The 16332-nt window shown below is 38.8% G+C and overlaps 2 protein-coding genes across 2 annotated transcripts; both read left to right on the top strand.

Annotated features, from left to right (window-relative positions):
* Nucleotides 1-920: 920 nt before the first annotated feature.
* tmpob (thymopoietin b) lies at nt 921-15994 on the top strand. The gene is made up of 6 exons (XM_006782555.2): nt 921-1518; nt 1668-1785; nt 2860-3012; nt 3168-3277; nt 4192-4289; nt 13514-15994. The coding sequence occupies exons 1-6, from the start codon at nt 1285-1287 to the stop codon at nt 13896-13898; spliced, it is 1098 nt and encodes a 365-aa protein (XP_006782618.1). The 5' UTR covers nt 921-1284; the 3' UTR covers nt 13899-15994.
* LOC148101994 (uncharacterized) lies at nt 6979-8270 on the top strand. Its single transcript, XM_087843234.1, has one exon. The coding sequence runs from the start codon at nt 7021-7023 to the stop codon at nt 7831-7833; it is 813 nt and encodes a 270-aa protein (XP_087699360.1). The 5' UTR covers nt 6979-7020; the 3' UTR covers nt 7834-8270.
* Nucleotides 15995-16332: the final 338 nt, after the last annotated feature.

Below are 16332 nucleotides of genomic sequence, written 5' to 3'. Positions count from 1 at the left end.
CCACCAACCTTCCAATTAGTAGATGACCCCATTTGTCCAGCACTCTATAAAAAAACTAAAGATGTGCAACTTGTAATGCAATATAGCAAGCATGTTTTCATCTTTTAAGCTGCCCTTCTGTCTACAAAAGTATTCATGCTTATAGATTAAAATCTAATGATCATGCAGATCCTTGGTAAACATCTATGGAAAAAAGTCTTAAAACATATTCTTGGCTTTTTTTCAGTGCTCTTTTTCTTCCTTTATATATATTTTTTTATTATTCTTGTGAAAGTTGCCAAGTAATTATACCTGCTTGCCTTATCCCTGCAAAGCAGCATTTGTGCATTTATAACGTTAATAAAGTTTGCTTGCTTTCTGACTTCATTATAAACAGCATTAAGCCTTGGATAACCGATTTCTTTTCAAAAACTATGCGGCATTATGCTGCCCTCTTCTGTTACAGAGGCAGATTTCATCTAAATCGCGGAACATACGCCCATTGCCATGTGTAGCATGAAAATCTGTAGGGGCTCTATATTATTACAGATAATCAAGTTATTTACTACTAATGATTAGACTAAATTCATGTGGCAAACGGCACGGATAGAAACTGCAGCTGTATGAAAGCTTTTAACAGCTATTGCCATTGTAACATTGTTATCTCTTCCCTTGTTGCAGCGAATCAAATTAGTGTTTTAAACTCGCATCTGCCCGCTTCATAAAATCCCAGTATCAATAAAGTCCTGAAAATGAAACTAATATGTGAATTTCGTCGACGGGATTTAATGTAAAGCTGTTCTCCAAAACCCACAAAGCTTCGGTTTCTTTGTCGCGGCAGCCTGCCAAGGTTCCATTCATAGCAAGCCAATCAGAGAAGAGTTTACTGAGGACTTCCATCCAATAGCGGCGCTGTTTGCTGTTTGGCCCTGTTGCGACCGCGGACAGACAGAAGCAAGTGGACCGGTTTGAAGCTAAGCTAATTCAGTCAAATTACATCAAGTTAATTTAGCTTTTTTCACTGATTTCATTTACAGCAAACGCGCTTATCTGTTTTCGAAAAATCAAAGCTATCTGTAAATAGTCGAACCGGTAGGCTAACGAGAAGAATTGGGCGTTTATCTTAATAAACCGCTTCTGTCCTGCTAGCTTAATTGGCAGCGGGTAGGCGCCACTTCTGTTTGACAACAGCGCTATTTCGTCACGTTCCCGGTGTTGTTTGTAGCGGCTCGGCGAACTAGCTAATTTCCGTTAGCCACGAAGGAAATCGCTCAGAGATTTTTTAACAATAAAAATAAAGTTAGAATGGCAGAATTCCTCGAAGATCCGTCAGTTCTCACGAAAGACAAGCTGAAGAACGAGCTTACGGCAAACAATGTGCCCCTTCCGAGCGGAGAGCATAAAAAAGAAGTGTATGTGCAGCTGTATCTGAAGAACCTGACCGTACTGAACAACAAGAAGACCCCACCTGCAGACACCTTCTCCAGCGATGAAGAGTTACCTGCCCCGGTGGTGTCAAACAAAAGTCGCTCCGGAAGGGTAAGTTTCTAATTGCTAAAAATTAGGTTTTATTTTTACTTTTTCCCACCTGTGGTTTGATGGTAGTCTCCACGCGTCTGATTGGACTGGTTTATGTTTCGAAAATTGCAACACTAATGTTTCTTCTTTTTTTTTCACCTTTTTTACAGAAAGCTACCAGAAAGACAGACAAGCCTCGTGCGGAGGAAGTGGAGGTGACAGATCTGACTGATGAAGACTTAAAACAGCAGCTGGCAAAGCATGGTGTGGACGTAGGACCCATTGTTGGTGAGTTCCCTGGATTCATTCATTCATGTCCTACACATGCGAAATAAAACAAATGTAATTTATCAAGATGGCAAGAGCACAGATACAAAAATGAAAATTTTAAAAAAGAATAAAAAAGCAATCGCAATACATCCTTTAAAAACTGAATCAAACAATGATACTAATAGCGTGAAATTTTTATACTAATCACAGTCGAAACAGGAAAATCTGGCTTTTTTTTTTTTTTAGTGTAAGATTTGATCTAATTCCAACCCAACCCAAGACTATAAATGTACAACGCCATAGTCAAAACAAGTCTAGTCCAACAATAAATGTCAAGACCTATGCTGTCATAAGAGAATATGTTTGTTTTAAAGGTAAATTATATTTTTAAACCCATTTTTTGTAACAGCAAAAACAGTTAGTCAAGGGTTTTCCAGTTATGAAAATAAAAATGGCAGTGCATTTGTTACACTGTGCAGTGGATTGTTGCTAAATCCACGACTACAAGGAGCCTAATATATTAGTTATGTGAGATGAACATAATTACTTGCAATGATTAAATACAAAGGTGATGAGAGGTCAGGGAAAAGAAACAGATTAGAGTTGGGCTAAATTAGTGAACTAAACAAATCTAAAACTGAAAACAGTAAGTTTTAGCAAGTTTGTTACTACTGTTAGTTACTGCTGGTAACTCCCACTCCACTTATAATAAATAAGAAAAATGCAAGAAGCAACTGAGGAAAAAAGCTTAAGGAGAGGGAGACGTGCAGATGAGCCTCCACAGCCAGTCAGTACGGTGAATCAGCGAGCATTTTAACCATATGATGGGGAAAAAAACAATATGCAGGCAGCAGATCAACCAATTCATCAAGGCACACCTAACACAAAACGTTTTATGATAAGAATCAAATCCATTGTCCAAAAAAATTATAAAAATCTGTACTATGCAGGACATTGCATAATCATACAATGAAAATGAAATGATACAAAGATGCCGGTAAATCGTAAAAGAAAACTAAGGCAAATACTATGCAAACGTCTAATGAAAGGCATGAATTATTTTCCCTTTAAACCCTCTCTGTGTCCTTTCAGCCTCTACCCGTAAGGTGTATGAGAAGAGGCTGCAGAAGCTTTTGGACCAGCCTCCAGCTGAACCCGAAGCTCCTACTGTGACAACTCTCCCCAAGGCAGACAGTAATCAGAACGGCAACACAAACTCTGACCAGTACAGCGACAAAGAAGACGGTGAGCCCTTAGGGGGGTGTTGGTTGGTTGGTTGGGGGTTTCATTGAGGAAAAAGTTTCCAAATTGGTTGCAATAGGCCCATGAGTATTACACATTACACATATTTGTAATACCCATCATGATATTGATGTTCCCTCATTTTGATCTTCACACAGAGGAGGTCCCTGCCCCTGAACCAGAGCCAGTTCCTGTGGTAGAGAAGCCTGTGAGGAGCAGGGGAAAAGCTCCTGTCACTGTCAGAACCAGCAGCAAACGGCAGACAAAGGTGAGGCTCACTCTACCAGCTCTGCATCAGTAATAATAATTGGCAGTCTCAGAGTGCAAAGTGTCTTAAGTGGATTTAGTTATTTAATATTATAGATTACTAAAAAGCCAACAAATTGACTAATATTTTTCTAACCCATCTTATTCACAACAATTCCCACAGAGTAAAACAGACCAAGCATAAAGATAAGTTCATGTGTCACTTGACCCACTCTGGATTCAGTTGATGTTTTTCTGCATCACCAACTGAATGCATGCACATTCTCGTCACTCTGCAGCACGCAGAGTTTGCACACCTTCAGTTTAACTGCAGGGTGTGATGTGGTGGTATTCCCAATGTTCAGCTCAAAAGAGCAAAAGGGTGAATGTGTTACACATTTCCTCAGCAAAAGGAAATATTCAGTAAAAATGTGACACTATAAAATATTTGGGCATATTGGGGCCTGATGAATGTAAAAAGAAAGAATTACCATATTTTTTTTAACCCTATTTTTGTTTTTAAGAAAAATAAGAGCCACATGAGGATATTTGTTTACATTTTTTAGTAGAGCAGTAGCAGTATAATGTCCTCGTAAGTGGATATCAGGCCCTTGTAGAGCAAAATTGAGTATTTTGGTCTAAATAACCCAAAATGTGATGTCCACATGTGTGGACACCAGGTTCTAGGAGGTTAAAGTCAATTTTAAACTAAAACTTCACCAGCTTCAGGCCAGGATTTGTGGTTACCTTTATTTAGTATCAGCATCTAGTTAGGTAAAAAGAGTGCCACTGGAATAACACTGAAATCGTAACGCTAAAGATGTTGACTTCAAGCTCTGCATACCTCACTAACCTGCTCATCTCGCTTCATCGCACCCCACTATAATTACAGCATAGTTTCAGTTTGCATGAACATGTTTTATGTTACACTGACAGGTGGTGGAGGAGATTTCTGAAGAGACCCCTAAAAAGGCCACTGAGAGTGTGGTTGAAGATATCCTTGCCAATGAAATAAGCACACCAACTGGCATCAGGTAACACCTGATAATCATGTTTTATGTTATTTATCTTTATTTGTTTTGAGACAGTTGTATGGAACATGCGAACCGGATATTTGGAAATATTAAAGAACACGACTACTGTGATGTGTTAGAGAGTCGAAGGGTTTTTGACAGTGCTACAGTGCAGACTCCAGCATGTGTAATTGTTCTTGGTAGCCAAAAAAAAACTAAACATGGGTTGTTATAATTTGGAATACACAGAAGGCTGTGACTATGTCTGTTTACTACGTAATGCTAACACAAAGGCAGTAATCTGCTAGGTGTGTAAGTAAAACTGATCAACATTTGTTAGCTCAAACTAATAATCTGCTTGGCTTTGACACTTTACCCAAACTACATTAAAAAAGCTAAACACAGCATACAAAGACTACAGATAGCACGACACCACTTTTTTATGTCCGATACCGATATCATAAATTTGGATATCGGCCGATACCGATATGAATCCGATATAGTGTGTTTTTAACCAATAAAACTGTTTTGTTTTTTTGTTTTTTTCATATATCCTGCTGCATTTTGTATAAGTTCAAACTCAACTTTAAAAAAAAACCCCACTAAAGCTATTCTGTTATACCTGTTTGCAAAAAATACACTGCACCGAAAACATTTCATAGTTCAGCAATACTGATCAATCTAATAAACTTAAACCCACTCCATCCCCCCCCCCCCCTCCACCTCCACCTCATGATGCTTAGTCGACATAATCTACTTTAATTTGGTGCAGTGTGGGAAAAAATGCACAGAAATCAATTATCTTTCTACAATATTTAAATAGATTTAACATCTTTCTTCAACAGAACTGAAGACTGCACAGATGGTATCTTCCCAAAGGGAAAAAGTACTATAGCTTACTAGGGTATATTAGACTTCTATACATTTTACATCAGATTAAACCTTTGGGTGTAAGATTCAGATAATTATTTTTTAAAAGCTAGATATTTTAAATGAGAATAAGAATGAAAAGTATGTCTTTGTGCCCCCCTTTTCCCTGTTAATGCCCCATCGGCCCCCCTGGCTAAACTTTGCTAGATCCGCCCCTGCACAGTTACCAGCCGTCAGCTACGTAGAAAAAGATCCTGGTGTAGAAAGTAATATTAAATAAATACTAACAACAGATTATCAAGCTTAAACGTGCTGCTGTTGTTCAGCCGCTGGTTTCCTCTTTCTGGCGCGAAGTGGGTGATAAACAAACAAGAGAGACGGACTGATGACGATCAGCTGATCATTAATCAGTTTCACGATTGAAGTAGCAGCAGGAGGGAGAGAGAAGTGGCATTCGCTCCATATATCGGTTGTTAAGCTTAATGCTGGAATGCTTTACAAACATTCAGAGATGAACTTACACACTTGCTTTACTTCTCTCTGGGATAACTTTCTCAGAGATGAAATGCCGGTTTGGTAGCGAGACTCCAAATGCTCAACCAGACCGCAGACAGGTCCCACACCCACAGCCGCTCTATCACGTGATGCATACTGCTCCGACGTGCTATGGTTATGAGCCGAGTTACGCCATGTCGCAAGTTTTGTGAGGTGCTTTTTGATATTTACTGATATTTCTCTCCGATATCCGATCCAGTAATTTAGGTCAGTATCGGACCGATACGTAATATCGGATCGGTCCATCTCTAACAAAGACATTAAAAATGTCTGGGAAATGCTGTAATTCACTTGCAGTTCTTTCCATCTACTTGGAGCACTTTTAATAAAATACCAAAGCTTATACAAGTTTTTTTTTCTGAACACACAAAAAATCAACTGTAGAAAATACTGAATTTTTGTTTTGTGTGCTGACAATATTGGTCACAAAGACTCATAAAAATTCCCATTGAAGAAAACTTGAATCAGTTCCTCTCAAAACCCAGCCAGTGTCTATTTGAGCGACCACTTGGTGACAGTGGGGGAGAAACCAGGAAGAAATCTGTTAAGAGACTCAGCAATCTGACTCAGGCAGTTAGGGTCTAAAGAAGAAGGAAGCAGTAGTAGGGTTGTTGTTGTTTTTTTTTGTTTTGTTTTTTAAACCAGTAACACAGGGTGCACCAGCTTATCTCCAATTTTTAAATTTACTGCAATCCAGCCCTCCTCACTGCAATAGATCAAGGAAGCTGGCTAAGGATGTATTTGAACAGACCCCTTTCACTTTAAGTGTTTTGTGATTGAGCACAACCAAGTAAACTTAAAGCTGCCGTACACCATTCAGGACCCCTTGCTGTTTTCACTACATTATCAGCATCTCAGATTAAAAGGGCTAAAGAGTGCTGTTGGAGGCATTTAGCAGCCTTGTGAAAAGCAGACAAGCACTCCCTGACTTTTTTTTTAAGAGGCCTTTTTAACCAAATTACATGTTTGCTTTGGCGGAGAATCTGAAAAGTTGCCTCCAGCTGAACACTCGGATTTCAGTCTGTTATCTCACTTACAATGTAGCTTGGGATACATAACAGGAGTTAGGACGATAACTAGCTAATTTTACTCCTAGGTGGTTCTATCAGCTAGGTAATGATTCTTTTTTCTTTTAAATATGTAAATGGTGAGGTGATAGCCAGGTGATAGCCATGTGAAGACGTGTTGTACAGGGCTCCTCAATGGACTAACTTTTTTCATAATTCCACCGCTCCAAAACTAATGAACTTTTAATAATAGTACGACAATACGCCCGTGTGCTGCTCTGAGGCACTTTTTACATCTTTAAAGCTACGCTGTACGAATTATGAGCAAAACTAGATCGGGGAAAGAACAGGCCGCAAAAGCCTCGGACCATGCTGAGGACAGATCGGAGGCACCACCCCCTGACATGAGTGAGATTATGAGAGCGATTGCTAGCTCTGAAAAGAGGATATTGGACCGTATCGATTCAAGCACTAAAGATTTAAATGATAAAATAGACACAATCAAAGAAGATTTGGAGAAGCAAGAGACTCGTTTGGAAAGTGTTGAGTTTGGTTTGAATACTTATTCAGACCGGACAGTGGAGTTGGAAAACGAGGTTAGCAAGCTGAAATCGGACGTTGCTAAGTTGACCAGCAAATTGGATGACATCGAGGGGCGACAACGCCGGTGCAATGCACGCATTGTAGGGGTGAATGAGGGCTTTGAAAACACCGGGAAACCCACGGCAGTTATTGCTACAATGCTGAAAGACATACTGGGCCTCGATTTTACTCCGATGTTGGACCGCGCTCATCGAGCCTTGGGTCAACAGGGAAACTCCCCCAGGGCAATCGTGGTGAAGTTTCACTATTACCAAGAGAAGGAAGAGGTGTTCCGAAGGGCCGCCAAGTCGCAGCCGTTGCTGCTGCAGGACATGAAGATAAGCATTTTTCCTGATTTTACAGCAATGGTGGCAAAGAAACGAGCTGCTTTTATGGAGGCTAAACGTTTGCTCCGAGGCTGCACTGGCGTTAAGTTTGGACTTTTGTTTCCAGCTGTTCTCCGCATCACTTCACCTACGGGACAGGACAATCGTTTCACCGACCCAGCAGCTGCAATAGACTTTATCAAAAAAGACTTACTACGGCCGTGAGAGGTACAGCCGAGTGAGAAGAGATAAGTTGGACTTCATATGTGCGATTGTTTGAATTCAAGGGACATAATTTTACGTTGGTGTTGGGGAGAAGTCAAGTAATTAATTGGGCCATACTCAAAAAAGGCCGGAAGGTATAATGATTTTGATTTAATTTATTATGAATACTCTGCCTTCCTCCTTTGTTCCGATTTTTCGATATGTTCGAGATATTGCTGTTATTCTGGGGCATTTGATTAGAATAAACACGGGGAAAGTGGAAAATATAAGTTTTGGAGTTTTGTTTAGTTATTAAATGTTATATATTTGCCCAGTTGAGGGGCTGTTTGAGGGTTAACAGTATGTTTAGTCACTGTGCTATCCTAGCCTGGAGGGTTGCGATCTCAGGGATAATAGTAGATCAGCATGGGGTTTTGAGGCTCGTTTTTTTTTTTTTTTTTTTTTTTTTTTTTTTTCCCTCTTTCTTCGGGTTCCAGAGGTTGGGACATATTTTTTCAGCACCTGCATTTTGGTACCTGAATGGCAAGCTCGCAAAGTAATCTGCCTCTTCGTTTTATAAGCTGGAATGTTAAAGGTATAAATAATCCGGTTAAACGCACAAGGGTTTTTACTCATTTAAAATCATTGAGATCCGACGTTGTATATCTGCAGGAAACACACCTCCGATCAAGTGAACAAATTAAACTAAAAAAAACATGGATAAGCCAAATATTTAGCTCAAAATTTGAGGATGGATCACGGGGTGTGGCTATTCTAATTAGGAAGGGGATTCCATTTATTCCATTATCAACTGTGGCGGATACCAGAGGGAGATATATTATTATACAGGGTAGGTTGTATGGGAAACAAGTAATTCTTGCAAATGTATATGGACCAAACTGGGACGACCCAGATTTTTATTGTACCTTTTTAAAACACCTGCCAGATTTAACAGAGTCCCATTTGATTCTGGGTGGTGACTTTAACTGCGTGCTTAATCCTCAACTTGACAGATCTAATCCTAAACCTGATAGCAAAATTTCAAAAGCGGGTAATGTTCTAAAATCTTTTATGCAATCTTATGCTTTTTTTGACCCCTGGAGGAACAAAAATCCAACATCTAAACAATTCTCTTTTTTTTCACCAGTGCACCGGTCATACTCACGGATAGATTTTTTTGTTGTAGATAATAGAATTCTTCCCAAGGTTTTAGATTGCCAATACAATTCTATTGTTATTTCAGACCATAGTCCAGTACAATTAGATGTAAATTTTTATGAACGCTCAAGTCAAAAAATGGCCTGGCGACTTGATCCTTTACTCCTAATTAAAGACTCATTTAAAAAAATGGTCTCTGAGCAAATACAGTTTTTCTTAGAGACAAATCAAACCCAAGGGATGAAAATGACCGTTGTATGGGAGGCATTAAAGGCCTATCTTAGAGGCCAGATCATTTCATATGTTTCATTTCAAAAAAAGAAAAACTTACAACAAATGAACAACCTAGCCAACAGTATAAAAGAGATTGATGGCTTATATGCAGAAAATCCAACACCAGACCTCTATAAGAGAAAATTATTACTAAATTCAGAATACAAAATTCTGTCCATTCAGCAAACAGAACGTTTATTTTTCAAATCAAGGCAAAAGTTCTATGAACATGGGGAAAGAGCCGGAAAACTTTTGGCACATCAAATTAAGCAATCCATATCAGCTAACACGATTTCTGAAATCTGTAAAACCTCTGGAGAAAAGACGTCCGATCCGAAAACCATTAATGACCAGTTTAAAATGTTCTATTCCAATCTTTATACTTCAGATCCGGTTGATGAAAAAAAGGTTGCTGAAATGCTTGATAGATTACCAATTCCACAAATATCTGTAAATGACAGAACAGAAATTGATAGAGAGATAACCATTAGTGAAATTGTCGAAGTAATTAAATCAATGCAAAGTAACAAGGCACCGGGACCTGATGGTTTCCCTATTGAATTATATAAAATGTTTATAGACAAACTAGCACCAATACTCAAAGATGTATACCAGGAAATATTCCTTCAAGAGAAATTACCAGATACTATGAAACAAGCCATAATTTCTGTGTTGTACAAAAAGGGTAAGGATCCCTCACAATGCAGCTCCTACAGACCGGTGAGCCTTTTAAATTGCGATTACAAAATTCTCACAAAAATCTTAGCTAATAGAATTGATCTTATACTGCCAAAAATTATTAATCCTGATCAAACCGGCTTTATATCAGGGCGACAGTCATTTTATAATATGCGTCGCCTATTTAATATTTTATATGCATCAGAACCAAAAGAAAAATCAGAAATAATAATTTCTCTTGATGCAGAAAAGGCCTTCGACCGTATAGAATGGCCATATCTTCATGCGGTCCTAAATAAATTTGAATTTGGCCCAGTGTTTCGAAAATGGATTAAAATACTGTATTCCTCTCCAGTTGCAGCAGTGAGGACAAATAATGTAACCTCTGACATTTTTCAGCTTGGCAGAGGCTGCAGGCAAGGCTGTAGTTTATCCCCCTATCTCTTCAACTTAGTAATCGAACCCTTAGCTATCGCTCTTAGGGAGGACAGTCAGGTTGCCGGAATCTCTAGGGACGGGACAGTGCACAAAGTATCATTGTATGCAGATGATTTATTGCTTTATATATCTAATCCAACGGCATCAATCCCTAAATTGTTTAAGATATTAGACCACTTTGGATGCATATCTGGATACAAATTGAACTATTCAAAAAGCCTACTGTTCCCTATTAATAACATAGAGCAAGATTTCTCTGCCTTCCCTTTTAAATTAGAAAAAGAAACGTTTAAATATTTGGGAATAAATATAACCCGCACAATGAACGAGTTGCGAATTTATAATTTTGACACTTTGTTAGAACAAACATTGCAAGATTTTAAAAAATGGGCAACACTTCCAATTTCATTGGCAGGCAGAATAAATATAGTTAAAATGGCAGTCTTACCAAAATTTCTCTATGTTTTCCAAATGGTTCCTGTTTTTATAACCAAATCAAGTTTCAAAGATTTAGACAGATTAATAGCAACATTTATTTGGAAAAATTCAAATCCCAGAATAGAAAAAACATATTTGGAAGTACCAAAAGAGGCTGGTGGGCTAGGGTTGCCAAATTTTATCTTTTACTACTGGGCGGCTAATATCTCCAAATTATTGTACTGGAAATATGTTTATGAGAATAACGAGGGTGAGGCTTGGGTAAAAATGGAACTGATGTCTAATCCACTTCCCCTCCTAACCTCATCCCTAGCTCTAAATCAAAAACAGAAAATAACAAATCCAGTTGTAGGAACATCTATTAAAATATGGCTTCAATTCAGAAGGCACTTTTGTTTGCAACAAGTTAGTAATTTTTTCCCTGTTGCTTATAACCCTTTTTTTCTGCCATCCATTTCAGATAAAGCATTCCAAATTTGGCATAATAATGGTTTGAAGTTTTTTTACAATTTATTTTCAGGAGAAACTTTTAACACCTTTGACGCTCTGATGAGAGATTACAATATACCAACCTCACATATGTTTAGATACTTGCAAATACGAAGCTTTGCAAAAACATTGTTTCCTTCTTTCCCGTACCGACCTCCTAAAAATCAAGTGGATACCATTTTGGAAATAGATCCTTTTGGCAAAAGGAGAATTTCCGTCATATACAAACTGATACAGAGCTTAAGGCCTATTACTTGGGAAAAAACTAAAAATAATTGGGAAAAAGACATTGGGGTGGATCTATCTGATGATGAGTGGAGATCTTGTTTAAATCGTATACATACTTCCTCCTTTTGCATTCGCCATGGTTTAATTCAGTTTAAAATTCTTCATCGTCTTCATTATACAAAAGAGAGGCTTTCAAAATTTTTCCCAGAAGTTGATCCTGCCTGTCCCAGGTGTGGACATAATCCAGCAAATGAGGGTCACATGATGTGGTCTTGTCCGAACCTGGATAATTTCTGGGGAAATATATTTAAAGCATTATCTCATATCAGTGCGCAGAACTTAGTGCTTGATTTCCGCATTGGCATTTTTGGAGTTATGCCATCTCAATACAAAACGAGTAAATCTCAGGAAAATGCCATAGCATTTGCTACATTGCTTGCCCGTAGACTTATTCTATTCCACTGGAAGTCTGATAAGGCTCCTTCATACATACAATGGTTAAAGGAGGTGCTTTTCTTTTTACCACTGGAAAAACTTAGATACAGAGTTCTCCCATCACAACAAAAATTCTCTGCGACTTGGAACCCATTTATTGACTATATAAAAACGTATTTTCCAGATGTGTGACATACATTTTTTGTTTGTTTTGTTTTGTTTCTCTTTACATGAGCCTCGGGTGGGGAGGGGGGGGGGTCTTTTTTTTTTTTCTTTTTTTTTTTTTTTTGTTTGTTTGTTTGTTTTTTGGTTTGTTTTATTTTGTTTCTTTTTTTTGTGTATAATGGCAATGTTTCCATTATGTATTGTGACCATGATTTGTGAAAAAAATAAATTTAAATAGATCATTAAAAAAAATAAATAAATATGTAAATGGTGTATCGTGCAGTGATGGCACATGCTTCTGTACAAACAGGAGAAACATGGAAAGCTACAGCTGTCAACAACACAAAAAATAGTTTCAGTGCAAAGGTAAAGCTAGCATGTTACAAATCTCAGGATGTTTTCACACATACTCCTCCTGTATTATTTACTCTAGTCTGAATCAACGAAGTTTGGTTTCTTGACACAACAAAAAAAACAAGCAAACCAAAATATGTCACTACAAACCACATGAGAAGGCTTTTTGGCCAGATACAGGAAACGCAGGAACAAGTTGCTGTGTTCTCGACTGGTGGAGAACTTGAAACTCCATTTATATTTATCTGGAAAAATATTTTACATGTGTGTGCTCTGCCGCATTCCCAGAATACAAAAAGCATGCCTGGCTACAGGAAGACTTTTCGCTCACACTTGAAGTATTCACCTCAGATCATGCTCTAGAGCAGCCTTTTATTGAACTACTAAATAAACAAATTGGTATTCTCCTTCTGGCCAGATACGTGGCAGCGCTTCAGCTACAGTTTTGTTCGTATTTAGCAAAAATAAAATGCAGACATAACTGTACACATTAGTTTTTGATTGCTAGTGAAAAACTGTTTTCTTTACAAATACTCTCACTGAACTAACACAGCCAATCCCTCAACATGTTTGTACTCTCTGCTTATAGGGCCTTCATATTGAATATTTGTTTTTTGCTTTTTAAAGAACTTATTTTAACATTGCACTCAATAAAAAAACAAATCCTCCCTAACAAAAAAAATAACTTCAAGGGCCAAATTGCATTATGCAAGTAGGGGTGACGTGGGCCGCGAGTTTGAGATGCCCCTGCTCTAGAGTTTTGGGTTTGTTTTTTTTTTTTGGAACTAGATTAATTCACATTACAGCACAAAAAGATAATGTTGCTTTATTTTGTGCAAAGAAAAGAAGTTCTTTAAATGGCAAGGTTAAATATTTAAAATCTTTAAATTTGGGTCTAGATCCTTTTGATCTGCTCAGAAAAAATCATAATATGTGAGCGCGAGCTGTGGGGAAAACTGTTGAGTGCACAGATGTATTTGTTTAATTTCAGTCTAATCAAATTTTTCCTGTTTTTGTTTTGGGTTTTTTGGGGGGGTTTTATCAGTGCGACCTGCAGGCGTCCAATCAGAGGGGCAGCTGGTCGGCCTTTAAAACCAAGTGAGTACTGGCTGGATGAGTCCCGCGTGAAGACCGATGTCCACACCGAATACAACTTGTATTCTGAGTCTCTGTCCCGGCCGAGCTTCACGGTCTCCCCAAACGCACCACCGGTTCGACGAAGCTTCCTGCCCCTGCTGCTCAAGCTCCTGCTTCTTGTGGTGGTGTGCGCTTCTCTGTTCTTTGTCTACCAGAACCTGGACGCCGATAAGATCAGTACCCTCAAAGGCCTCTCTGACAGCGTCGTCGTCCCGGTCCAAAGCGCTGTGGACAAAGTCGCCACCTACCTGGGCTTCAGCGGCAGCGGTGTCACAGAGGACAGCCACAAGTAAAGACCATCAGCAGCCCCTCGCCATACCCACAGCACCTCCCTGCCGCCCACCACAGCACACCACAACTCAAGCAGTAAACCTTGCTCACCTCTTTTCCTCCATGTGTGGACAGATTTAATTGGAACGATTAAAAATTGTCCTCTCTGGACTCGGACTTTCCTCCTGCCACAAGAGGGAGGTATATTCAAACAGTAGCTTCTGGATAACACTGTTTGTGGCAGTCAGAAGAGACTAATTTTAATGTTGATTTTAATCTGTGAATTGTTTGTGTCTTTGTGTGTATTATAACCCTCATATGTAGAAATGAGTGCAGAACGGAGAGGCCATTTTTATCCGTGCATGGTTGTAGTTTTTAAAGGTCATACTGTAGTTTTTTCCGACGCCGTGTGCCAGGTGTTTTCTGACGGTGAAGTGCCTGGACACTATTAGCACTTAGTGCCCTCCCGTACATCTACATATATATAATTTTCTTTTTTCTTTTTATCCCCAAGCACAGAGCAGCGCTTATACTAACACCAGAATGTCTACACCCGTGTTTCTTTATCAAATAGGGACGCACTCATGTATCGAATGGTGTTGGCTGTTATTGGCCTTGTTAACTGATCAGCTTATTGGCAAATATGATGACATTTCATTGGCATTGGGGGAGGGGGTTATTTGTTGTGTGTCATCCGTTTTGTGCTAAATGTTCACAGATAGTTGATAAAATGATATTTAGTTAATATGATGATGATTTCTCTTGTTTCCCTGCCACAAAAGGGGAATATAAAAACAAGATAAATAAAAGCCAGCATTAGCTTTGGGCCGTACTGTCACTGTAAGCATCGCTGTCAGGCCAAATTTTCACAACCAGTGCGTCTTTGGTATCAATTTCAACATTTTCTCTCCAGCTATAGTGTTAAGTAGAATGTTTGATTTATTTCTATGGTGCTCAGGTTGATTCAGCTCAAACATTTTTCATGTGGTCTGTGTTGGGAGGAGGCGTGGTGTAATCAGGTCACATCACTGCATGAGGAAAATCAGCCCACATTCAAGCATGAATTAGAAGCTTTTTTTTTTTTAATAATAAATCTTTTTTAATAGCTGATCACTGCTAAGATCTCTCATAACAGGATTTGTGATCATGGCTTAAATTTTAATTCTCGGCGTTGTGTATTGTAGCGATTTTTACACTTGGCAAGTTGAGGTTATAAAGTTTACTCTGCTTTCTGCCTCTTGCATCGACGTTGTCGTTTAAGACTTGCAAACAGAAAATTATGAGGAAAATAAAGAATTCAGCGATCACAGGTTACTGGTTTTGTCCATCCCTGCCAGTCCAGTTCATGTGAGTTTCCATGCGTTGAGTTGTAGTGCTCTGTTGTGCTTTTTCTTTTGTCCTGTTTTTATAAGATTTCTGATCCTTCGGTCCTTTATGCAGGGCTGGCTGTTTAGCGTGCACCCACATAGCCCACCTCACAGGCTGCAGGTGTTTCCAAGAGGAGGAAAGTACATCCTTTTATTTTATTTTTTTTTTCCTCTCCTCTCCTCTCCTCTTTTTTTTTTTTTTTTTTTTTTTCTTCTCCAAACAGTTAACCTCATTTTATTTTTGTCACAAGTTCCGCCTGGGCAAAATTGTAAAGATGCTCCAGGTTTCTCCGAATGGGGTCGTTTATCCGCTTGGAGTAACAAGCAAGGATGCATTTACTCGAGGGGGTGTTGGAAGATTTCTCGGTGGCGGGGATTGTTTCTATTTTGATATTTTTCTAAAGTGGCGTGTTCAACTTTTTATAGCATATTGTAAAGCAATACATGCAAGTAATACTGTATCTTAATCTGAACCTTGCTGAGTTAACTCAAGTGATTTGATCATCAGGCAGCTCTCCCACAACGGACAGAAACGACAGGGGTTATGTGGGTAAGGATTCTGAATCTGTTTATTTATGATAATGTAGGCAGTGTATCATAAAATAAACTTGGTTGTTGCTAGATTTTTTTTTCTTCTGTCTGTGAATCCTTTGAGACCAATAAGTGTTTTATGCATGTTTTGTTTTTCTTTTTTGAACGCCATAGTTTTTCATTTATTGAACATTTGTTGTGATATTAAATAAGAAATCAGATATTGTAGCTTCTGTTGTCATCACTGTAAACTCATGGAGACAATTACAATCTCTGAAGTAAAAATGGTGTTCACTCTGCGGCATTACATTGCTCTCAGAAGCTAGCTTTAATTTGTTTGACAGCGGGCCTCTTCCAGACCAGGCTCCAGGATGGCCCCAGTAACCCTACCCAGGATAAGGTAATCTGCACCATTGGTCTACAAGTCAAGGTCTTAGTCAGGCCCCTCACCCAGGACCAATTTGCCTTAAGAGACGTTACCAGCAGCAAATTGTCCAGGACAAGATCACTCAGTCACACAAACGCCTCCATGACAATAGAGTAGTAGGTCATGGAGTTG

This window comes from Neolamprologus brichardi, chromosome 7 (genome assembly GCF_056152115.1).
Source record: "Neolamprologus brichardi isolate AB-2024 chromosome 7, ASM5615211v1, whole genome shotgun sequence".
Classification (NCBI taxonomy): Eukaryota; Metazoa; Chordata; class Actinopteri; order Cichliformes; family Cichlidae; genus Neolamprologus; species Neolamprologus brichardi.
The sequence above is the reverse complement of the archived record's forward strand: the minus strand, read 5'-3'. Positions and strand labels throughout refer to the sequence as shown.

What these genes read in the sequence shown, in the direction of transcription:
- tmpob (XM_006782555.2), top strand. Translation starts at nt 1,285, where the DNA reads ATGGCAGAATTCCTCGAAGATCCGTCAGTTCTCACGAAAGACAAGCTG. An exon ending in ACAAAAGTCGCTCCGGAAGG is followed by an intron (nt 1,519 to 1,667) that starts GTAAGTTTCTAA and finishes CCTTTTTTACAG; the next exon opens with AAAGCTACCAGAAAGACAGA. An exon ending in GCAGCAAACGGCAGACAAAG is followed by an intron (nt 3,278 to 4,191) that starts GTGAGGCTCACT and finishes TTACACTGACAG; the next exon opens with GTGGTGGAGGAGATTTCTGA.
- LOC148101994 (XM_087843234.1), top strand. Translation starts at nt 7,021, where the DNA reads ATGAGCAAAACTAGATCGGGGAAAGAACAGGCCGCAAAAGCCTCGGAC.